The following is a 25,379-nucleotide window of genomic DNA, read 5'->3' as shown; positions in this document are numbered from 1 at the left end:
ATGTTGCTTTAAAACTAAAGCTATCAGATTCATCTGAAAGGAAAAAAAGCAATCAGGATAAAATCTTAGGTGTTACTACCCCTACATTTAAAATTTCCTCAAAGATTTTCCATTGCACTTTTGATAAAGGCCATAATTCTCAATGTAGTCTACAAGTCCCTATATTTTCTGGTTTCTGTCTACCTTTCAAGACTTGTACCTTTTCTTTTTAGGTCCTTTAATACACCAAGCCCTTTCTAACACACAGAATGTTCTCTATTTACCAAAAAGCCTTTTTTTTCCCCCCCAAATACTGTTTTCAGTTCTGCTCTGCTCCCACCCTTGCTTCCACCCCTACTATCATGTAGCTCATTCCTGGGATCCTTTGGATTTTAATTCACACATCATTTCCTCAGTGAAGGCGTCCCTGACCAACATTGCCCCTGAACTCCATTAGTGAGCTGCACTTGCTCCATTTCATAGTATCATCTCTCTTTTTATCCTCTGCAGTTCTCACTGTAATCTTATTTATTTCTGTAATTACTTGATTAATATTTATTTTCCCCAGAAAACCAGTTTCTGTTTTTGTTTACCACCATATCTCCAGTACCTAACAGTTTCTGGCATATATTAGGTGTTCAATATATAATAGCTACAAATCGGTCCACAGTGTCAATGTAGAGTCTACTGAACTCATCACTTGAAGTCACTGTCTAGGCTATCTTTCTGTCTGCCCGCCCATCCATCCAACCAGAAGGACAGCATAAGGGGAAATAAAGGTGCAAAGAAACAGCTGCTTCATTCCTCAACAGTCTTAAATAACTTCTTGTAAAGCTCAATACTGGTTGTTCAGTTTGAAATGTGATAACATCGTATATTTTGAATGCTATATAATTATTGGATATTTCAAGGGCTGCAAATGCCAAAATAGGAGGAATATGCTGATTTACTTTTACTTTAAAATTAAGCATTTTAAATGTCAATGGGACTTACTCTGGGGCAGTTTAACAGTATAACAGAGTTGTAGACTTAGGAATCACTATTAAACTTAATGCTAAGAGACAGGAGGAAACTCTTGGGGGTAACGGTAACATTCTGTATCTTGATCATAGTGGTGGTTTCAATGGGTGCAAAATCAGTCAAAGCTTACTGAACTTTTCCACTTTAAATGGGTGTTTATTCTACCTAAAGCGTATGTAAATCAATATTGTTATTTAAAAAAGCCTTACATATATTCTGAACCTTGAGCAACTGAAAAGTAGAAACATATCCATACAATTCAAAATTTCAGTGACACCTCGCTCCAAACTTGTAAGTTTTTTAAATGACAGAATGCCCAAGATTATCATTAGTAGATTGAAACACAAAAGTTATAATCCATAGAAGCCAGATAAGAGACTAAATATTGAATATATTGATATATTCTGACATATCAAGAAATAGTAATAGTACTTTATTTTGTTTGGTTCTAAATACATTATTCTAGCTGTGAATTTCTTTGGATCTGAGAAGTAATTTTATCATGACCAGTTTGCATACAGTATAATGGTAACTCTTCGTAGTTAAGTGAATATCCTTCATAGGTCAAAGACTCTCTCAACTGATTTTTGTTCTTCCTATAACCAGCACATTTCTCCTTTAAAAAAAAATATTCCCGAGTTTTTACTTCTATCCAACGTGAAGTAAGATAAGTGTATCATGAAACAGCTACCAATTGTATAATATCCCTTGGATTTTTATTCTAAATATAGATTTTAATCCCACAAAGACTCTTGCTAATACCCAATATGCTTCTGGAATACCTCCTTCTGTGCCTAAAGGATAGCGCCATCAGTTAATCTTAAACAAAGTACAGTGAGGAAGAAAACCACCATACAACACTCTAGAACTAAATTAAAGGTAAGGAACCTTGAACATGCTGTAGGGTTATCATGCCAATTCTACTATTTATTTTGTCAGACAAGAAAGGGCTGGCTGTGTTATCTATGTTTCATGCAAATGGACTTTAAGTATTTGTTGGTCTCTCCATTTTACTTGTTTAGTTTTCTAATCTTCGTCTTTTCTGGATCTAATAGGTTTTCTTCTTAATTCTTCTTGTTTTTACCAGTAGTAAAGCACATTTCTCTAATTTGGGTTTCTACAGTATCCATTATTTTGGTTTATGAAAGGTAGGGAAGAGATTTCAGGTACTGCAATCCCCCTTTTTTACTTACCTTGGCTCTGCCAGTACTTTGAAGAATGTGCACTAAGGCACAAGCCAACTCCTCTTTATTTCTCACACTAATTACTGGCTCAAGGACAGAACACAGCATGGTGTAGTTGCTGGTGACAAATTCTGCAAATTCTTTATATTGCTCCATAGGCAGAATGGTGATAGTTTGGAAACGTGATTTAATCCGAATAGAAGGTCCTCCTGTCTTTCCTTTGTTGGGTGTAGGTGTACTCACCGGATACCACTTTTCTACAAATTGGCGACCAGTCACACTGGCAGTGGGGATGTTGACTAGCCCTACATAATTATTCTTGTCTTTTTTTTTCTTTTTTTCCACATCCTTGTAAATGTGAACTGTGATACTATGAAGAGGTGGAAGGCTAAAGAATTCAAAATGTTCGCCCCAGAAAATATTGTCTGCTTTGGTCTTGCTGGTTGTACGAGCAAAGAGGGTATCATCAAGGCACAGTTCGCAGAAATATTTCTTTTTAGGGGCAAGGTCCTTGGCTTCAATGATCCATAAACGAAGAACATTTTCAGCTCGCCTGCAATTGTCCTATAAAGAAGCAACAAAGTTGAATTTCAGAGCTGACATTGCAGGAAAAAAAATGTTTTTTTCTTAAGTTGGCAATGTTCATTAGGTACTCTATTAAGGGGAGTCAACAAATAATGGGATTGCTATCTCATTGCTTAGGTTAACGGCAAGCTCTAAACAAGAATGCATTAGAATCTTGAAGAATTACATATAGTTCATTCTATATATTAGTTCATTACATATAGTTCATTCTATTTTATTTACTTGGGTTAAGAAAATATCATTTTGTAATGGTAAGTTTTCATATAACCAGCTTAATTTCTGCAAATAAAAGAGATAAATTGTTAAGAAGTTTGTATTCTAGTCCCTCTTCTATCATGTACTAGCTTCTGACATGGCTAATTCACCTAACTTTTCAGAGTCCTTTTATCCATGCTGGTAGAACCATGGCAATAATATTTGCCAATAATATCTGCAGTAAGACTATTTTTAGCTTAGAATGATAATACAGTTTGGATATTTGTCCCTGTCCAAATTTTATGTTGAATTGTAATCCCCAATGCTAGAGGTGGGGCTTGGTGGGAGGCGTTTGGATCATGGGGGCAGTTTCCACATGGCTTGGTTCCATCTTCCTGATACTGAGTTCCTGTGAAATCCGGTGGTTTAAAAGTGTGTAGCACCTTCCCCCCAAATCACTCACATACACATTGTCTCTCTCGCCTTGCTCTTGCTTTCACCATGTGATATGCCTGCTCCCCGTCTGCCTTCTGCCATGACTGTAAGCTTCCTGATGACTTCCTAGAGGCTGAGCAGATAACAGCACCATGCTTCCTATAAAGCCAGCAGAACTGTGAGCCAATTAAACTGCTTTTCTTGATAAATTACTCAGTCTCAGATATTTCTCTATAGCAATACAATAATGGCTTACTACAAATGGTGTAACATATAAATGTGCTTTAAAACTCTCAAGCTGTAGACAAATTAAGGTATTACTACCACACTTACCTGCTATTAACTAACTGCTTACAAAGTTATACATTTTTTTGATACTTGAAGCTACTATTACCTTATTAGGTTGAACTGTCCTGCGAAGGTTTTCCATCCACTTATCTCTCTCAGAAGCGGAGTTACAGCTGAAACATTTACTTCCACTTAAGTAGGTAACCTTCAACATAAAAATTAGACATAAGAAAAAGAAAACACTGGATTTCAGGGCTCTATCATTTGGGTTCATAGCATACCTCTAACTCTTAAATGATAAGGTCAAAATGTCCTGGAATTAGGATGGATAGATGGATGGATGGATAGATAAGAAAAACATGGTCTCAGATCCCGAACTACTCATGCTGTGGTTAGAAAAATAACATAATGAGCGACATCCTTACCAATACTAAAAAATTAATATACTAATTTAGTGTTATTGTTAGTCTCGTCCTCTGATGAAAATGTACTAAGAGTCCAATTTTATTGAAAGTAGACAGGCCAAAAGGAATGCAGAGCTGTGAGTTAGACATATGCTATGAACCCAAATCATACCATAAGAAACTAAGATGATCTTTACTAGTTTTTTGATACCTATATCTACCTCTACATCTGCTTTTTGGTTAGGTGGCATCCACATCCATTTCCAGGTATGAGAACAAAGGCCATTTTAAATTCAGCCGAGGAAATTAAAACTGGCCTATGGTTCAGAAAATCAAAATTAAAGGCCTTTTAGGCAATACCTTAAATTACCTGCAAATAAATATGTTCAACTTTTAGTTAATAAAAAATAGGTAATAAAGGATGAGAGTTTCTGAAACAGCTTATCAGATTTCTTGAGACTGTCTTCACTATATCATAGAAGGGTACTAAATGAAATCAAAGAGTTACTAATATTGAATTACTATCTTTGGAACCCATTTTTCCTCCACTAGGCAACCAGCCTGTTGATTTCTAGTCATTTATTAGGTTAACCTGACCACTATTAACATAGTCCTTTAAAAATGAAATATGTTGTTATATACTTAGCACCTAACTCTGGGCTTGGTATACAGCCTAATGTACTGAGTTCCACAAACATGAGACAGTTCAACTGATTTTTATAAAAAAGAACACCAATAAATGTCCTGCCTAAATTGCTGAAGTTTGCTCACTTATTAACTCAATCTCTGGTCACAACCTAATAAATCCAATCAGATTATATGTTCTGTCCAACACAGCAGCTACTAGCCTCACATGGCTATTCCAGTTGAGATGTGCTGTAAGTGTAAACACACATCAGATTTGAAGACTTAGTTTTAAAAAAAAGGAAACAATTTCTCTGATAGTGAACATGTTGAAATGATAATATTTTGGATATGCATGCAGCTTGTACTATATTTCTTTTGGACAGTGCTGGTCCATCAGAAGAGGAACCAAACATCTTTTGACTTCTACAACGTCTAGTATAGGACTCATCTCTAGTCACTTAGTAAGCTCTTATTAATTAATCAAGTCTCAGCCCTAATAATTCTATGTATGTATAAATATATGTATATATAGTTTTTAAATTTTACTTGTAACTGGCCAGTAGTATATATTTGAAAGGGAGAAATTACCTTATGATAGTTGGCAATTTTGTTTATCCAAAAATCAGGCACCTGCAATGTGCTGGGGTCTGGGTTAGGTACAGGGGATTTCAAAAATACATAAGACATTTAGGTCAAAATGTCCTGGATGGATGGATGGATAAATAAGAAAAACATGGTCTCAGATCTTGAACCACTCATGCTGTGGTTAGAAAAATAACATGATGAATGTCATTCTTACCAATACTAAAAATTAATATACTAATGTAATGTTATTATTAGTCTTGTCCCCGATGAAAATGTACTAAGAATCAAATTTTACTGAAAGGAGACAAAGCCAAAAGGAATGCAAAGCTATCTTCAATAACTTTAGCTGCAAATGTGATTAGATGAATAGATTTCTAACTTTTTCTCTGTAAGTAGATAATTTCTAGCAACTGAAAACCAGTTAATTAAATCATACAACTGCACAGTAATGAAATCGCAAAATTACTAGACAGAAAATCCAATTGTTGTTTAACTATTCTTCCTTTTTTCTACACTTTATTTTTACCTCAAAGCAGAAGTCTTGTCCAAGGATGCTACTATGAAGTGGTTTCACTGATACAGGTTCCCCTCTACCAAGATCTAGACATTCCACTGCGCTGCATGGGCTCAGCAAGGATTCATGGGAACGTGACTCTTTTAGTTTAGGCAGCCCACGAGACCTAAAAGTAGAAAAAGATATTTAAGATAGTGTAACTTGGCCAGCAAGGAAATGAAGGTCTAATGCAACGGAGGATAACAATAAATGTACAAATGCCTAAGGGAAGAAATAAAGGAGGAACAAATTAATAGTTAATCTACAGTTACAGTAATAGTAATCATATTTATGTGGCAAATATATTCTCTCTATAAAACTATGTGAGTACACACACACTTTTTTTCAATATAGCATAAAAATATACTATAATTTTACTAGTCTTAAGTGAGCTTCAAATCCCATTACAGACATTGTTTTTTATTCTCATTCCTACCTTGGAAGATGGAGAGACATACACTCTTTTTTTTTTGAGACGGAGTCTCACTCTGTCGCCCAGGCTGGCGTGCAGTGGCCGGATCTCAGCTCACTGCAAGCTCCGCCTCCCGGGTTTATGCCATTCTCCTGCCTCAGCCTCCCGAGTAGCTGGAACCACAGACGCCCGCCACCTCGCCCGGCTAGTTTTTTGTATTTTTTAGTAGAGACGGGGTTTCACCGGGAGGATGGTCTCGATCTCCTGACCTCGTGATCCACCTGTCTCGGCCTCCCAAAGTGCTGGGATTACAGGCTTGAGCCACCATGCCTGGCCGAAACATACACTCTTTAAGGTTATCTTATATATTCTTTCTTAAGCAAAGGTATTGTCAAAAGACAAATTATTTCTTTTTGTTTTTCATGTTATAGCTTTATCCTCTTATATCACTGACAAAATAGTAGTGGCTGAATCTTCATTTTGTTTCTTTCTACTTTGGCAGAACACACACACACACAGAGTCAAAGCTAAGCTTTTTAGCACAAGACCTTGTCTTTCAAAAGTCCTGATTTCCCTCTCAATATAGAATTCTTTTCTGGCAGGCTTTTGGTTCTATACATGCTTTACTGTATAAGTATGAATAAAGAATAAAATGCCTTGAAGAAACCTCCCACCATGGAAAAAAATTCTCATCTAGAAGAGAGATCTTTGTCAGCACCGTTCAGTCATCCTGGCTGATTTTGTTTCCTAGTTGTTTATAAGAAGAATGCTAGGAATCATGACTCTTGGCACTACAAGAGCCAGTACTTCACTGCCTTCCTCTTGAAAGAATTAAAGGAGTCAAACATATGAAGTACAACATTCTTGAATGCCAAACTGGATGGCCATGCAGTTTGACTCAATAATTATAGTATCTGTTGCAGGAAACACCCAGAGTTACATACATATATTTCAAGCAGAAGTACTTAGTAATAAGGATAAAAAGAAATGCCTTGTGTAAAGACAATAGTTTTTATAAAACACAGTAAATAAGCAGCTTCATTAAATTCCTTGAAATAACTACATTAACACTAAAAGGAACTTAAATATTTAATGTCAGAATAGCTTTTGGTTAAATTACAAAGTAAAAAGATATAAGAAACTAGCACTAAGGCTGCTTTCTCCTTTCTACCTTTATTCTAACATTGTTTAATCAAATTTCATAAAATAAGAAAAATCTTAAGCTTACAAGGATTTTAGTTCTTCTTTCCACACACACACAAAAATAAGCCACCATTTAAAGTTTAGGCTGCAAAACATGTGTTCTGATATTTAGTAATTTTTAAAGTAAAAAAGTCAACATTTACATTTCTTGTTGATAGTACAAAGTATGCGCAAAAGGGACAAATGCTACCTAATGTTTTGTATTTTAAAATGACAATGTTTATTTTTCTGATATTGGTCAAGAACAAAAAATTAAAATATTTAAAAATAAAAAAACAAAAAAATTACAGTGTAAGCTCCATATTTATTTCCCTTTGTTCTATGTATAAGACAATGACATGTTATGTACTGCAAATATAGTACCTCAACTATAAATAATTAAATGTTAGAAAGATTATACTTTAATTATCATATAATCTTTCCCAATATGCTATATGGGAAGCCTGATTCAGGAAACTGGACACTGCAATCTTTCTTAAACAAAACAACAATTCTAGCCCATTTTTCCCAGGAGGAGTTGCTGGACGGAAAAATCCTCTCATGCTCTGGGGTGAGCATTTCAACAGGAAAGATTAAGGCATGTTTAAAACAGAAGGAGGTATGACAAAGGCTTACTTTTATTTTTTAAATTCTCTAGGAAAAATTTCTAAAGCATAAATTAATTTTATTTCAAACAAAATAAATGTCTACCTACATGAAGCAATGGTAGAGCCACCTGGCAGTGCAACCCCAAATCATAGCGATGCCACATGTCCCGGTATAGCAAGTCACTTTCTGAGCTATATGTCAGAAAACAATTCTCTGTTTAGAAGACGAGAACAAACAGAAGATGGCTTCTTTGTTGCCTTTGGTTACTGATAACATCTTTGAATAAATGTTTTCCAGGTGTTATTTCAAGCCTTCCATAGAAGCAGAAGAGAAACACAAACAACAGATCAAGACTTCATCTATCCAATTTGTAGGATAGGTAATATTCCTTCAGGCTGCACCTAGCCCCTCAGGTAACAAATAAGGCACCTGGGCTCTAGGCTGGGCCTGTTGCCATGGTGCTACACGTATAAGGAGATTAGAGCTGGAAGGCACCAACGAGAAACTATGTTGAATAACGCAAGGGGCATGCTCTGCAAACGTGGCAAAGTTGACTACTTTAAGACAGGAAGGAATGGTGAGGCTTCTATCCATTTCTATGAACAAGTTCACAGTAAAAGGCAATAGAAAAGAGATGAGGCCAACTCTAGGAGTGGAAGATAATCTCTTATTAAAACCTCTACTAGGTGGCTCACGCCTGTAATCCCAGCACTTTGGGAGGCCGAGGTGGGCAGACCACTTGAGCTTAGGAATTCAAGATCAGCCTGGGCAACAAGGTGAAACTCCATCTCTACCAAAAATACAAAATAAATAAAAAATAAAAAGTAAAACCTCTGCTAGGAACTAACCTGAGAAACTTTAGCTTGCTTCATATACAATTCCCACGCCTTTACCAGAAGCTATTTCCTATATCTCATCTTGCAAGTACAAAGCTTTCTCTCACATGTGTTCTGTTTCCTTTACAGTGCCTACTGGTGGTTTAATGTTTCTAGGTATTATTTTACTGAAACTTACCTGGGTTATATATATTTTTTTCTTTTAGAGAAAGATGGTGAAAACTATTTTTTTTTCACTGCATTTCCAGTGCTGAACAAGTTTCATTTTGATACTTAGGTCTAACTTCAAATGTAGCCATAAGAGGATTTAAAACTAAGCCACTTGGAACTATAACTCCAAACTCCTCCTAGTTACCAAAATTTCAATTAATACATAGTTCAGAATCTCATATTTTTTAGCATTTTTATGTGTGTGTACTGAATTGAAAACCAAAGTTGCTAATATGTTCAACATTATTACTGAATAAATAAGCAAGCCCTCCCTGTATTGGGAAGAAAGTGTCTCCGAGAAGACAGAAGTAATTCCCAGAGAAGCATAGTAAACAGGAAGATCAAACAGCCTGGGAATGGCTTGGGACAGGGGAGGCATTATTTATACAAATATTTCAATATAATAGCATTAGTAACCCCAAGTTTCTTCTAATTCATGTTTACCTCCTCCTGAATTGGTTTTTCTTAGATCTACTAACTACAGAGTTTTAGTAGTCCTGTGTGGCACCAGAGTTTACTCCTCTAATGGAAAGCAGAATGTGGATTTATTGGGAGAATAATGAGTTTAAAATAACGATTCCCAGTCCAATCTGACAATGGCCTTCATCAAAAAATCTAACCCATCCTTGAAAGTGGACTTTGTGAATCCCTTGACTACGGGCCAGGTTCTCTCCCTGACTATTTTCCATACTGCCCCATCATCCCAAACACCATGTAAGAATAATTCATGTATTGATTTAAATGAAAAAACTGCTTCCCAGAGGCAGTTTTACTTCTAATTAAGGAACACCATATTCTTTATATTCTTATCTTAAAGTGAGCAGACAATCTTGATTTGTGTGTAAACTTCAAGACCTCTAGCAATGTGATAGGTAATGGTTAAAATCTAATTGCTTTGCTGATGAAAATTACCTGCTGCTTCTGACTTATTTAAGAAATAAACTACAAGGCAGGTGAGGCTTTCTATTACTCAATAAAGTGAATGAGTATTATACTGCTTGAATCCTTACCACTATACGAATCAGTCTTAAAAGATAAAAGTGAAGGGCTGGGAGATGGGGAGCCAACATACACATAACAGCAAATACACTGGTGAAGAAAACGGGAATAAAATAACACTGATTAGTGCAATTTTAAGTAAAACACAGCTGGATTTTCTCAGCTTAACTGGCCAATTTTTCAAAATGCCACATTTCCCCCACAGCTCCAATGAGGCTTGGTGGTGCTAGCTCAATCTGCCACATGTTTACAGATGTAGTTCCAAATTTAGGAATTGGGAAACTTTTAATTAAAAATGCTTATTGCCACATAAAATCCTGGACTCCAGTGCAGGTGAGTTTCTGCTTGGCTTGGCAGTTACGATTCCAGACTGCTTCAGTGAATTCCTGATGAGACAGCTCAGCCAGTAAGCTGGGTGCAGCAACATACTGTTGTATTTATCAGTATGCATTTCTAAGGCACTCACCTTGTTTGAAAATGTCCTAGGTAGTAATTAACAAAATTGGGTATCCTAATACTCTATCAGCAAGTTTATATAGTGTCTAATCAGTTTTTTAAAAATTGAATTTGAGCTTTCACTTTGGGAAAAATGTAGCTTTACCTGCTCCCTAGATTTTATTATTTTCCAATTAAGTATTTTGTGAAAATATTCAACTGATGTTTGCCATTTGAAAGTGCAGATCCTTTCTTGTATCATAATTTTAAAGGTTTCCCTCCCTGGATTAAAAAAAAAGAAATTAGAACTCATTTACCAGAGCTCTACTTATGTGCAAAGACTTGTTCGCCCTGAGGATCCTGACAGCACCGGCTGAACTGGTTTACCTGCTGTAGTTAAAGCCAGTAGTCTCTACTGCTTATATTACTCACTGATTTTTATGTTAGCTTAAAAATACACACCACACCATTCACACTAGAAAGCTATTTATGGAAACATAACATATAGGTCCTACTTCTCCCTGCTCTCAACCTCTAGGACAGGATGGTCTAATGGGACCAGCTGGTAATGATGAAGAAGGATGTCAGCCTGAGTTGTCACTCAGAATGAGAAACTCATGGTAAAGAAATGTATCAGCATAGACAAAAATATCCTTACTTACTTTGTACTTGTTACATATACATGTAGATATACAGTGAAGGTGGATACAGAAGGAAGACTAGATTATAAACATTAAGACATGTTCTAGGGAGTAGAAAATCCAACTTGCCTCCAAGATGATAGACACTAGGGAATAATTCCTTTACAGAAACTATACCATGTTATAACACATCTTTTTGTCCTTAAATTGCAAATGTAATATAATCTACTAGTACCTATTAAACAAATTCAATATAAACACAACTATATTGAATTTTAAAAAACAGAAACTAAACCAAACCAAACCAAACTTGTAATCCAACTCAAGTAACATACCAGTAACAGTGGACAGACTATAGCTTTTATTTCCTTATTTCTGATTTCAGTTGCCAGACTTTTAGTCTCATAATTGCCATAAAAGTAATGGGTAAAAGAAGGATAAGAGAGGAAAAAAACTGGTGAAGTTCAATAACATTGACTTTTTTTTTTTTTGAGACATAGTCTCACTCTTGTCCAGGCTAGAGTACAGTGGTGCAATCTCAGCTCACTGCAACTTCCGCCTCCTGGGTTCAAGTGATCTTCGTGCCTCAACTTCCCAAGTAGTTGGGATTACAGACGTGCACCACCTCTCCCAGCTAACTTTTGTATTTTTAGTAGAGACGGGGTTTTACCATGTTGGCCAGGCTGGTCTCGAACTCCTGACCTCAGGTGATCCTCCTGCCTCAGCCTTCCAAAGTGCTGGGATTACAGGTGTGAGCCAACATGCTTGGCAACATTGACTTTTTAATAATTCCTAAACTCATAAATGACTTGCTTTCCCATTAGTTTCTCATTTGGTTGTATACATGAATATATGTAAGAATCCATCAATCTAACCAATAATTAAGTGGTGTGCATTATGGGTCAGGCACTATACTAGAGGTAGATGCAAGGAATACAAAGGTGAAGACTTAAAGCATGGTCTGTGTACTCACACACAATTTATAATCTAGTGAGTTAACAATCCATTATAATACAATGTGACAAGACTTATGAAAAAGGATGCCAAAAAAGGCTCTATGAGCACTAAGTAGAGGATTTTAAGGTGGGGGTGGTTCAGAGAAGACTTCTTGGAGAAAACAGTAACATAAAGTTGTAACCATCTTCATGGGGAGGGGATGAATTTCATTATATGCAGGTGTGGAGATCTAGAGACAACGCATAGCATGTGAAAAGGCCTGTATGAGAGTATGCAAGGCTGTGGTGTTCAGACAGTGAAAGAAATTCAGCAGCGTGGATGTTAGAAGGAGGAGGCTGGGGTGTTGCAGTGGGTGAGGCCTGGTGAATAATGAGGTTTGAGAGAGATCACAGACTTGTAGTCATGTGTGGGTATTTAAATTTGATCACAATACCAGTAGATGTACATCGGAAGGCTTTAGGTGGTAGAGGGGGAATTACATGGTAAGATGTGTGTCTCAGTAAAACTACCTTGGCTAAGGAGTGGAGAAAGAAAGGAGTACACAGAGAGTGGAGAGAAAAGAAATGAAAGACCTGGAAACCAGTTCATTGATTATGGTAGTAATCTGAGTAAAGATAATGAATTAGACTAACAGATATGGGGACGAAGTAGATGGCACAGAGAGAGATTTAAGAGGTAAATACGCTTTGATGACTGGAATGCTAGAGGAACTGGGGAGAGGGTAGAGTCCAGGACAACTGCTCATTTCCAGCTTGAAATACTGGGTGAAAGACGATGATGTCCTTCACAGGGATAGGAAAGGAGGCAATGCTGGTTGAGATGACAGTACAAATAAAATCAAGTTTTATACAAGTTGAGTTTGAGGTTCCTGTGGGGGTAGATGTGAACGTGAAACAGAACACACATATTGAGAAGACAACCTAAAAACATAACCTGAGGCATGTTAACATTTAAAGCTACAAAACTGACAAAAGACACTGAAGAATTTGAGAGAGAAGAAAAACCACATGACAGAAGGCCCGGAAAGAGGGGTCTCAAGAAAGGTGGCCACTGAATTTGAGAATTGAATTTAGAGGTAATTGGAGACGCTGGCAAGAGCAGTTTCAGAAAAGAGGACAAAAATGAGATTTCAGTGGGTTGAGAAAATGAATGAAATATGAGGAAGTGAAGATTAACTCCACAAGTCTGATTGTAAAGGGGTGACAACAGTAAAATAAGTAGAGGGAGACATGGGTTTGAAACAGTTTTTTTAAAAAATTAATCATCTTTTAATTTTTCTCCTTAAACAATAAGTGATAAATACTCTTGGCAAAAAATTCCAGGAGTTCAGAAGGATAGAAGGTAAATAATAAAAAAAGGGTACCTCCCACAACCTCCTATAGAAAGGAGGCCATTAACAGTTTTTGTGAACCCAGAAATATTTTATACAAAGGTACCCATATATGTATATAATTATATAAATATATGTAATACATATTACATATATTTATATAACAATATATTTGTATGTATTTAAAAATATATATTTAAATATAAACATATATCTATATATACATATTCATTTACATAAATGGGATGGTACAATACTGTTTTTAAGAGAATATTTTGGACTTCTATCCATATTGGAACATACAGATATACTTTGTCTCTTTGTAATGACCACATAGTATTCCTTTACATGAACTTGTAATAATTTACAGTCCTTGACGACCATCTAAGTTTCCTTTTTTTGTGATTAGCAACAAAATTCAGAATATCTTAGTACATATTATCTTCATGCACATGTGCATATATTCATACTCTGAATTCTCAGATGTGAAATTGCTAGATCCAAGGGCATATGCATTTAAATTTCTGATACAGCTCAATTACCCTCCATAAACACAACACCAATTTAAGTGTCTATCAGCAGTGCATGTTTCTACATGCTATCTTCAACATGAGATGTGGCTGAACTTCAAAATCTCTTGCCTGTATAATTAGTAAAAAATGGTATTTGATTATGGGTTTAGTGTGCATTTCTTTAATTATGAGATTGAGGACATTTGTACATGTTTATTGGCAATCTCAGTTCCCTTTTCTGTGAATTATAAACTGCTATTCCATGTTCTTAAACCATTTTCCTAATTGTTAAAATTAACTGATATGTAAACACTCTGTATATTAAGTAAATTAGTTCTTTTTCTGTCATATTTATAATTATTTCCCCCCAGTTTATGTTGACAAAGAGTTTTTAAATTCCAAGGTCATAAGAAATAAGCTATATTTTCTTTTAGAGTTTTAAAGTTTTCATTCAATCCATTTGGATTTTTTGGCAGAGGAGGAGAGATAAAAAGAGTACAGTAAGGAGTCAGCTTTATATTTTTCCAAATTGCAAAAATATGATCATAAATTGGCTCAATTATTACTGTACAGTATTCTGCTGGTATAAGAGGGGTGTGTGTGTGTGTGTGTGCGCGTGTATGTGTGTGTAATTTTTTGCCTTTGTTTTTCCCTTCTTTCTTATTTTGTCAGCAAGTTAGGATTCCTATCAACACACACAACAAAGAGTATAATAGAAAAAAACACTCAAACTGAAGCCAAAAGCCCTACATATTCACATCAGCTCGAACCACTTATTAGCTATGTGACATACAGTAAATAATTTATTCTTTCTGAACCTTAGTTACCTCATTTAAGATATGTGTAGATAATGTGGATAATGATTTTTCTTCTTATATCTCACACAGTTGTGACAATCAAATGCAGTAATCTATAATTTCACATCTATTTCATAAACTGCAGTACAATTCAAATGTGAAGAAGTATGATTATAGACATAGACTTTTCTTGCAGTGATATGATATGCATTAGTTCATTTTATGTAAATTATTCATCTGGTTGAGATCAGGAAAGCTATTCTTGAATACACTCTTCACTGGAAGAATACAAAGATGGAGTAAATGTATAGAAATATTTTTTTCTATTAAGATAAAGCATTCTAATGAATTTAAAATGCTATCATGATGCAATTAGAAACTTCAATTGGGTTTTAGTTCATAAAAGTAAGGGATCCTTAATTGGCCCAAGGCTGTAAATCTGGAATAGGAAACTCTATAATCGATAGCTAGCCTGTATTGATTAATTAATGGCCTGGAGTCCAGTAATTTCTGAGAAGCTGTCATATCCACATAGACCATATTTTAAAAGATTGTAATTCTTTATTATCTGGAAGTCAGTTTTGACTCTCCTCTTCTGTTTCAGGCCAACAAATGTGTACTGAGTTCCTCAATAGGACAGCCATTGTGCTAGGGGATGAGGATACAAAGATTGTACCCTGGAGGATCTTTCAATCTGCTGCAGTAAGCAGACATATGAAAAGATAAATTCAATAGGAAGCAGTTAGTCCTAGAATAAAGGATGCAGAGTTGGCCACAGGTAGTTGGGGGGGTGGCGTAGGCACTTAGTCTAGGATGATATGTGGGAAGAATACCAAAAAGAAGGGAGGGAGCATGTAACTCCTGACTTGGGTACTGTTGCATGAGGATAAACTAGAAGTAAGCTTGACAAAGGACAGGGTACAGGAATAGGAAATGACATTTGGGTTAGAGGAGACAGTAAGATCAAAAGCAGAGAAATAAGAAGCAGTATGGCAAGTATAATATTATAAAGAAGACTTTTGGCAGGAGTGACAGGATACAATATTGAGAGGGAAAGACTGAGCCATGCTGCATTTTGAAAGGTAGCTAAAGATTACAGATTTATAGAAGTATTACATACATAGGCAATGAGATATGAAAATTGAAGTTTCAATTGAGACACCTAGATAAAACAGATTCTGTATACCAACGTCAAGTATCAGACAAACTGCAGCATTTACAAAGGAAATGTTTTAGAACCAGTTCCACTACCTTGATCCTCTCAGTTATGTCAAGACTATAAAAAGTGGTCAGAGAATGGAGAATGGGAAAGATTTTGTGAGAAACAATTTTTGAAAGAAGTTGTGAGGCGCATCCTCCTGCTACCTACAAGGAAGAAGATTTGTGGAGGTTTCCTGTGGACCGTAAGACTGTGTGATGAAGAAACTAAAGCATCAAGAACTCCTTGCTAGAAAGGATTCGCAAGTGAGCACTTTGAAGAGAAATGTATTTGTCAAAGTCAATAAAACCACAGGTGAGAGCTCCTCAGGGATAAATCTCTGAAAAAGTCCCCAAATCGCCCCATGAGAGAAAAGTCAGCTTTAAATTTCTGTTAGGCTCAGAGCATTATGGAAGGCTAAGATAGTAGTAGTAGGATTTTCTTCTCCTCTTTCTCATCTTTTTTTTTTTTTTTTTTTTTTTGCTTCTCCTTCCCCAAAACCTGGAGGGTACCTAAAAACATGGTTAGTAGGCTAGAGGGGAAAAGCAGATGAGAGAAGAAAGTAGTCTACCATACTTCCTTCTCCAAAGGCAGGCAGACTGCCTGTAAGTGGTTTGGCTGGGGCAAGTTTGTAGTTTTGATTGGAATCTTGTAATATCTTAAACTGGGCAGGGTGCCATGGCTCATGCCCATAATCCCAGCACTTTAGGAGGCTAAGGCAGGAGGCCTGCTTGAGCCCAGGAGTTCAAGGTTACAGTGAGCTATGATGGCACCACTGCACGCTAGCCTGAGCAACAGAGCAAGACCTTGTCTCTTAAAAAAAAAAAAATATATATATATATTTAATATATATGTAGAATATATATATATAGAGAGAACACCAATAAGTTCTGAATTAAGATCTTTTATTTAAAGCAATCACAGATGAACTCTAAATGGATCATAGACTTATATATAAAAATTAAAATCATAAAACTTCTAAAAGAAAACATAAGTGAAAATCTCTTGGGACACAAAAAATTCCCCTGCAAACATTGCTTATCAGGATGTAAAATGGCACAGCCTCTCTGGAAAATAGTTTGGTAGTTTCTTATAAACCTAAACATGTACATACCATAGAACCCAGCAATTATACTCTTGGGCATTTACCCCACAGAAGGGAAAACATGTTCACAAAAACCTGTATCTAACTGTTCACAGCAGCTTTATTCATATGAGTAATAGCAAAAACTGGAAACAACCCGAGTCTTTCAATGGGTGAATGGTTAAACAAACCGTAGTACATCCATACAATGAAATACTACTCAGCAACAGAAGAAACAAACTACTGATACATGTAACAATTTGGATGGACCTCAAGGGTATATGTTTAGCAAAAAAAAGGCAATCTCAACCAATTATATACTATATGATTCTATTAAACACTATTCTTAAAATGACAGAACGATAGAGATGAGAAACAAATTAGTAGTTTTTTAAGAGATGTGATAGGTGTGGGGAGGTGGATATGATTATAAAGGGGTAGCAGAGGGAGTTCTTTCTTGGTAATGAAAGAGTTCTTTATCTTGATCACGGTAGTAGTTACACAAATCTATACATATGATTAAATTGGACAGAACTACACACACACACACACACACACACAAATGAATGCATGTAAAATTGATGAAAACTGAATAAAGTCTGCAGTTTATTTAATATTACCATACCAATGTCCATTACCTGGTTTTGATATTATACTACAGTTATAAGACCTCACTATTGGGGAAAGCTGGGGGGAAGGGTCTGCAGAACTCTATGTACTATTTTTGCAACTTTCTTCATATAATTTCAAAATAAAAAGTTAAACAATTCTAATTAATAAGGAGAAACTCAAGAAGCAAAGAATATCGTTCCATAATTCCACCTACCAATGAACACCATACTTACTTTCAGGTATCTTTTGACAATAGAAAAAGTAGACTAGTTAAAACCATACTTTGTTAGCAGGCCTTAGAATTGAGAACATTACTGTGAAGGTTTTTATTTGAGGGAAGTTTGGAGTGGGTGAGAATATTCTATTCCATATGCTCATCTTTACCTTTAGTCTTTGGTAAATTTAAGTAGCACTTCCAAAGCAAGGCTGGCAAGAGGCATTTGGAATCTTGGAATGCCTGACAATATAGTACCACTGTTTTCAGTCATTTCCTAGTTTTAAGTGCATTTGAATGAAAGGCAGAAACATCATAGAGTCTTTTTGTGTCCCAACACCCTCCTACATGACATGGCTTTAATGTGGAAATGCTGCCAATATTGATTCTAGGAAATCACTTTACTGGCTTTTATCTGATTAGATGGCTTTGGAACAATGATGACTTTGTGACATCCTATTGATTTTGCCTTTAAAACGTTCCTCTTATCTTGTCTCTGCCTCTCCATTTCCACCGCTACTATTCGCCTAGGAGCCTTCAATATATCTTCTTATAGCTTTTTGTTAACTGGTCTCTCAAACTTAGTATCTGCAAACTAAGTTACCTGAAATTCCACTGCTGGATTAATCCATCCATAGCAAAACTCTGATTAGGCCATTTCCTTGATCAAAAATGTTTAAAAGGTTCTTTGTTGCTTATACGCTAAAATCCAAACTCCTCAGTTTGACATTCAAGATCTGCTCTGGGTGTGGAATACTGGATTGAAAATAATTTCCACTCAGAATTTTCAAGACATTGCTCCACTAACGTCTGGTTTTCATTATTTCTACTATGAATTCCAACATCATCCCCTGATCCCCAACATTCCTTTGTATGTAACCTATTTTTTCTTTCTAGAAGATTTTAATATATATTTTTTTAAACCTTAGCATTCAGATATTTCAAGGTGATACATATTTATTTGCCTATTCTTGGCATTTCCATTTCTTATACATGGAATCATACAATATGTAGTATTCTGTGACTGACTGGCTTATTATTATTATTATTATTATTATTATTATTATTGAGACATAATAATGTCTCCCAGGCTGGAGCGCAGTGGCACGATCACGGCTGACTGCAGCCTTGACCTCCTGGGCTCAAGCAATCCTCCTACTTCAGTGTTTTCAAGGTTGAAAACATGTATACACATTGCAACATGTACCAGTACTCTTTTTATTGCTGATGAATATTCTATTGTATGGGTATATCATGTTTTTGTATATCTGTTGATCAGTTGATGGACATTTGGGTTGTTATCACTTTTTGCCTATTATGAATAATGTTGTTATGAACATTCACACACAAGTTTTTATATGAATATATATTTTTATTTCTCTTGGATCTACGTAGGAATGAATTTATCAGCTGGGATTTTAATAGGCAAAAAGGACCTACAGATACAAATGTAGCTATCTGTAGGTCCGTTTCTCCAGGGTGGTTCAATTTCTCCAAACTGCTATGTGACAGGGGTAAGTCTGGCTGCTGACTTTCTAGAGTTGGGTGGAAGCTGAACCTTTCCAGAGTAGGTGGGTAAATCAACTTCCTATGCAGAGACTGATAGCTGTCTTACCAATGTCCATCCCTCTCTCTTTCCTTAAGAACAGATTCCTATATTATTGGGCCCACCAATATATCCAGGTATAAAGTTTCCCAGGCTCCCTTAGAAAAAGGTGGCAATGAGACAAGAAGTCAAAGTCAACTAGGTATGGTTTCAGAGAGATTGCTTTAAAGGGAGATAACTCAGCTGGAAGGCATGTGTCTTTTTATGGGCCCATCTTTTCCGGTATCTAAAACAAATATGTTATGGTTGGAGCTCTAGTAGCTATCTTATGTCTATAAGGAGATTCTTGAATATCCTAAAGATGGCAGACTTGAACAGGACTGTCCACTTTCAGACAGAAGTGAAAAAAAAATTTTTTTACCTTGTTTCAGTCATTTCTATTTTGGGTATCTGTTAATTGGCAACTAAACTGAATCCTAAGTATAGACTTCTTTTTAGAATTTCCTTTTGTAGGTAACTAATCTGTTTGTCCTCTAAGTGAGAATTATAGATTAAATAATCTATCCCTCATATTTTTCCTAGTTTCATTAAAGATGGAGTTCATATTTATTTCTCATATTAAGTAATTTTTAAGACAAAAAAGCAGAACTGTTTTCACCTATTAAGTTAAAAACTGGAATTTTACCTTTCCAAACTTATTTCCTACCTTGCCCCTTTACATGTTAATACCTTGAACTATTCAGTAATTCTCTTCAAGCTCCATAATTTCCTACTTTCTACTTTTGCTCATTATTTCCATTCCAAGGAAAGTTCTGTGTGTGTCTATTTCTATGTTGAAAGTACATAGACCTGTAAGATCCAACTAACAGGCCACTGCCCTCTAAGGTCTCTCCTGATCCACTCAACAAGAAGTAATTTTATCTTCACCAATACCATTTCTTCCTTGACACTTACCTGTTTTACTGGACTCCTCGAGGTTGAGGCCTGTATCTTTGGTTCTCTATGCTATATTCTCTGTAGCATACGGCATAGTAGCTTGTACATAACCGTCACATACTGAATGTGTTACTGTATATCAACACATTTGGATTTTAGAAACATTATTTGGTAAAACTATGGTATTTTCCACAGCTTGCTTTTTTTAGATAAAATTAACTGATTTAAAAATGTTTTTCTGCTATCTTAAAGTGGTAACTCAGACCTCCTAAGAATAATTTTATCTTTTAAAAATATGAGGGCTGTGCATGGTGGCTCATACTTATAATCCCAGACTCTGGGAGGCCAAGGCGGGCAAATCGCTTGAGCCCAGGAGTTTGAGACCAGCCTAGGGAACATGACAAAATCCCATCTCTACAAAAAGCATAAAAATAAGCCAGGGATGGAAGTGTGTGGCTGTAGTCCCAGCTACTCAGGAGCCTGAGGCAGGAGGATTAAGTAAGCTTGAGAAGTCCAAGCTGCAGTGAGCCGTGATTGTGCCACTGCACTCCAGCCTGGGTGACAGAAAAATACACTGTCTCGAAAAATAAAAATAAAAATGTTATGAGTGAAGATAAGCTTTGTGGTTTATCTCAAAAACCTTGAAGATTTCTGGCTGGAGGCAGTGGCTTATGCCTATAATCCCAGCTACTCAGGAGGCTAGGGCAGGAGAATTGCTTGAACCCAGGAGGTGGAGGTTGCAATAAGCTGAGATTGCACCACTGCACTCCAGCCTGGGCAACAGAGTGAGACTCTGTATCAAAAAAAACCAAAAAACAAAACAAAACAAAAAAACAAAAACAAACAAAACCACACACACAACACTTTGAAAATTTCAAAATATCATGTCCACTATTTCATTATCCTCTGGATTGCTCCAGATAGAATATTTCTCCCTCTTGAAGAAGGGAAAAATAAAGTGATTTGCACATCATCATAAAGAAGAATGTAATAAGAAACAGGTCCCTCACCTCTTGAGTTCAGTGTTCTGATCAAATTTGATCAGATAAGCCCCGCTTCCCACCCAAAAAGACTGACATATCAGAGAAAGGAAAATTGAAAACTTCCATGTAACTTGAAGACATTATTTTAAAACACAAGAAACAGATGGGGAGAAAATTTTTAGCAACATGCATAGTAGTGGCTTACTATCCGTAGTAATAAAAAGTGCTATTCCAAATCATAAGAAATAGGATAAACAACTCAACAGAAAAATGGGCGAAGGAAACAGGTAAGTCACAGAAGAAGAAAACATATAACAGGATATTCAGTATACTAAGTATTATCAAAATACAAATTAAAACAAAGAAATTACCCCCCCGTCCCATGTTTTAGAGAGGTAATATACAGTAAAGGTTACATATACAGACTCTAAAGCCAATCTTCCTGGGTTTGAACCTCAGTTCTCTCATTATCCAAGCTCTATAACCTCAGGCAACTTATGAATTTCTCTGTGTCTCAGTTTTCTCATTTTCAAAATAGGAGTAATGACAGTGACTATCTCATAGGGTGGTTGTGATGATTAAATGAGTTAGCTTATATAAAGTACTTAGAATATATCTGTCACATAATAAATACTACATAAGTGTTTATTATTTCTATTCTTTCAATATATTGACAAAATGGAAAAGGTTGTCTGAAGGATAAAAGTAACCTTAATTTGTTGGTGGGAAAGGTCCTTTTTTGAAGGAAAATTTGATAACGTACATACTCTATACCAAGCAGTGCTACTTCTGAAATCCAACCCAGCCACTAGTACAAAAACGCACATGTTCAAAAATGTTCATGACATCTCTATTTTGTATCAAAAAAGGGAAACAATGTAAATATCCATCAATAGAGAAGTGACATACATTATTATAAAAACACTGTAGCATACAAATATTCAGTTGTTAAAAAGAATGATGTGGACTGACATTTACTGACATATGGAGAGTACAAAATATTTATACTAAAAAGGAAGTCACAAAGTAATATGCATAATATGATCCCATTTATATTAAAATATGGAAACATATACTTGGGTTCCCTTTATGTATGGAGTTTTAAAGAGGTTTGAAAATATAAAAATTGTTAATAAGGTTATTTATGTGGGGAGATAGGAAAGATAAAGAGGGTCTTTAGTTCTTTTTATTTACATACTGAAACTTTTTCCCCTCCAAAACAACAAAGACAAGTGAGTATTTTAATTTATAATTTAAAAACAGAAAAAAAAAGAGCTGCTTACTACCTCTAACTGGAGGTTCCACAGATTGGATAAAAGAATAGAAATGTTTTGCTACTTAGATTTAGACACTGTATAACATTTTGAAAGAAGTGGCTGACTTCAGCAATTGATGCATCTGACCCAGGAAAATCAGAGGTCTTCAGAAAATACTTGGTCACACCTATAAGGGCACTAATTCAAAGAACTCAGCTGATGAGTATCTTGTACCTTAGCTCTATTTATCTGACTGTTCAAACGATCTGAAGGCAAGAGAGTCTTTTTTAAAACTGGAACACATTCAAATTACATTGAGTACATCCCTATACAAGAAAAAGTTTTTTGAAAAATTTCTGTGTAGGAAATCTCTGCAATTCAAATGGAGTTGATAAATTAAAAGGGTTACTTAATATTTGAGATTTACTACCACTTTTTTATTGTGCTGTACTTAAGAAAGAAAGACTTTGCTATTGATTAAAGCATAACAGCATAAAAGTCACAAATAATACATTTCGATCACTGGAAAGGCTAAAAATACAGTAACCATATAATAGAAATACAAGAGACTCTGGGAGAAAATGATCTCTTGGTAATTCAGTCAAACAATTCCCATGGGCAACCTAAAACAAAATGAAATAGGAGAGAGCCCTTTGTTTGAAATAAAGAAGTTAATATTTAGTGCAAGGTTAAAAAATAAGGTAAACTTATAAAAAAAACTTGTCTCCCAAGTTTCTACATGATGCTGCAGGATTTAAGAAAATGGCTATTGAATTGGGACTGTTTTATTTGCTGCACAACATCTTTGTTCTTAAGAATCAATAATCTGAAAAAAATTGTTATTCTATTTTTTGAGACATTAATAAAATGCTTTGAATTCCTGGAATGATGAAAATTATAGAATAATAGGAAACTAAGAAAAATATTTCAAAAATATTTTTTATGATTACCTTAAAACAAAGAGGTATAAAAGAGATAATAAATATACTGCAAATTGGGCTGACTTGCAAATTTCACAGAGCACCTTTAATGTAGTTCAAGAAGGGCTAATAAAGCAGTAGTCCCCCATCAAGTTCCTTCATTTACAAAATAAAGACAGTAATCATCTGCTCGGCAAATCTATAATTTTATTTCTGTTTTCTAGGTAGATAAGTGAAAAACAGTCACTTACCAGAAAAAAAAAAAAAGTAAAACATAAATAAGAGTATCAAATATGAGAGGCAGACCTGAGTTCAAATCCCAGCTCTACTACTTACTAGCTGTGTGACCCTGGGCAAGTTTCTCAAACGTTTTATGCCTCAGTTTCTCATCTATAAAATGAGGATAATAATAGTATCTAGGGTTGTTGTATTACATGAGACTACATTTAACATGTGTGGCACAGAATAGGTACTTAATAAATATTGGTGGTAGCGAAGATGTGCTGATGCTGATACCACAAGCACTACTTCCAAAATTCTGAACATTATCGAGACATGACGTGTCAAAAATGTGTCAGCACACATTCAATGATTTTTGAAGGATATTATCCTTAGGGAGCTATATATTTGAGGTTTACTCAGGCTAATCGTCTTAACTATTGAAATCCATCCAGGCTTCCTTTTCAGCACACGTCTTCTAGATGTAATTGCAAACCAACAAGGCCAATTTCATACGCTTTACATACAGAACATAGCAGTAAAAAGCATAGACTATGGAGCCAAACTGCCCAAGTTCAAATACCATTTTTGCTATTTACTAGCTGTATGACCCTGGGCAAGATTATTTAACCTCTCTGTACTTCAGATTCTTCATCTATAAAATGGTGATAATAATAGTATTTATCATATAGAGTTATTATAAAGATGAAACAAGATAACATGTATGAAGCATTCTGTGACAGTGCTAAAACTGTTTAGCTATCATCATCATCATTCTTTATAGTCATTCTACCAAAAACAAAACAAAAGATACACCTCCGACCACTATAACTTGATTCTATAGAAACAGCTTAACTGACCCTGAAATTAGTTTTTATGTATCCACAAACTCTCCAATATTATAAGATTCTTAAACTGGTTGGGTATTTGAGTCAATATTTTGCATCTTGCCTTAATATGAACGTGACATAAAAGTCAATTTTTTATTGTATTTTTCTATTTGTCATTGATTGAAATTCAGAACAGACCAAAATGCCTTAACAAAATTCATTCTCAAACTGCTTTTTTTTTGTTTTAAGAAAGTTAACTTCCTACCTGTCATCTGTACTGCGAAGGGATGGAAGCCGAAAGCTCGTGTTTCTGTCAAGCTTTGACTGACTTTTGGTCCTCTTGATGGAGCCTTTCAGGCGCTTGCTGAAGAATCCCTAGAAGGAAAGGCAGAAGGTAATGGGAGAGAGAACAAAAAGGGAACGTCACTCTTCCACACTGTCTCTGCAACAGGTATTTAGATTTGTACAATAAAGACCAGAAATAGAACTTAGCTTTTAAGCTCTTCAATTTTGTAAATAAGAGTTGCTTGAAACCACCTGGCAATGTGATGAGAAAATTTTCTTCTGTGAGAATTGGGATAATTAAACTTTCCAATAGCACCTAATTTCTTATTTCTTAATGTTTATATTAGTTATAGAAGAAAAAAAAAACTTCTAATTTTACTGGTAGATTTCCCAAAGCACAACAATATAACATGGACAAATATATTCCTTTCTATGAAGATGGTACCAACAATTTCAGTACAAATGACCTCTAGTGATTTCCCAAACTAAGGGAAAACAGGCAAAGAAAATGGCATGTGCAA

At 35.5% G+C, this 25,379-nt stretch overlaps 1 protein-coding gene and 2 long non-coding RNA genes across 27 annotated transcripts in view; 2 read left to right on the top strand and 1 right to left on the bottom strand.

The window, feature by feature from the left end:
- The window catches only part of RASAL2 (RAS protein activator like 2), a 389,304-nt gene that overhangs the window by 53,246 nt on the left and 310,679 nt on the right, over positions 1 to 25,379 (bottom strand). For all 21 annotated transcript variants that reach the window (XM_005540081.5, XM_005540082.5, XM_074022720.1 and 18 more), the window contains 4 exons: positions 24,839 to 24,948; positions 5,829 to 5,982; positions 3,793 to 3,891; positions 2,193 to 2,747 (listed from right to left, as the gene is read on the bottom strand). In XM_005540081.5, the coding sequence (XP_005540138.1) occupies positions 2,193 to 2,747; positions 3,793 to 3,891; positions 5,829 to 5,982; positions 24,839 to 24,948 (918 nt within the window). The remainder of the gene's footprint in view (positions 1 to 2,192; positions 2,748 to 3,792; positions 3,892 to 5,828; positions 5,983 to 24,838; positions 24,949 to 25,379) is intronic.
- On the top strand, positions 1,812 to 25,178 carry LOC123573685 (uncharacterized). Of its 5 annotated transcripts, XR_006698420.2 has the most exons (5): positions 1,812 to 1,878; positions 3,510 to 3,576; positions 8,356 to 8,471; positions 15,380 to 16,288; positions 24,823 to 25,178. It is a non-coding gene; the product is annotated as an uncharacterized lncRNA (long non-coding RNA). The 5 variants fall into 5 exon arrangements; XR_012427520.1 differs by lacking the exon at positions 15,380 to 16,288; XR_010581560.1 differs by lacking the exons at positions 8,356 to 8,471; positions 15,380 to 16,288; positions 24,823 to 25,178 and adding exons at positions 5,101 to 5,178; positions 5,839 to 7,754.
- LOC135967441 (uncharacterized) lies at positions 8,478 to 10,840 on the top strand. Its single transcript, XR_010581584.1, has 2 exons — positions 8,478 to 8,635; positions 8,745 to 10,840. It is a non-coding gene; the product is annotated as an uncharacterized lncRNA (long non-coding RNA).

This window comes from Macaca fascicularis, chromosome 1 (genome assembly GCF_037993035.2).
Source record: "Macaca fascicularis isolate 582-1 chromosome 1, T2T-MFA8v1.1".
Lineage (NCBI taxonomy): Eukaryota > Metazoa > Chordata > Mammalia > Primates > Cercopithecidae > Macaca > Macaca fascicularis.
This window is presented reverse-complemented; position numbering and strand designations above follow the sequence as displayed.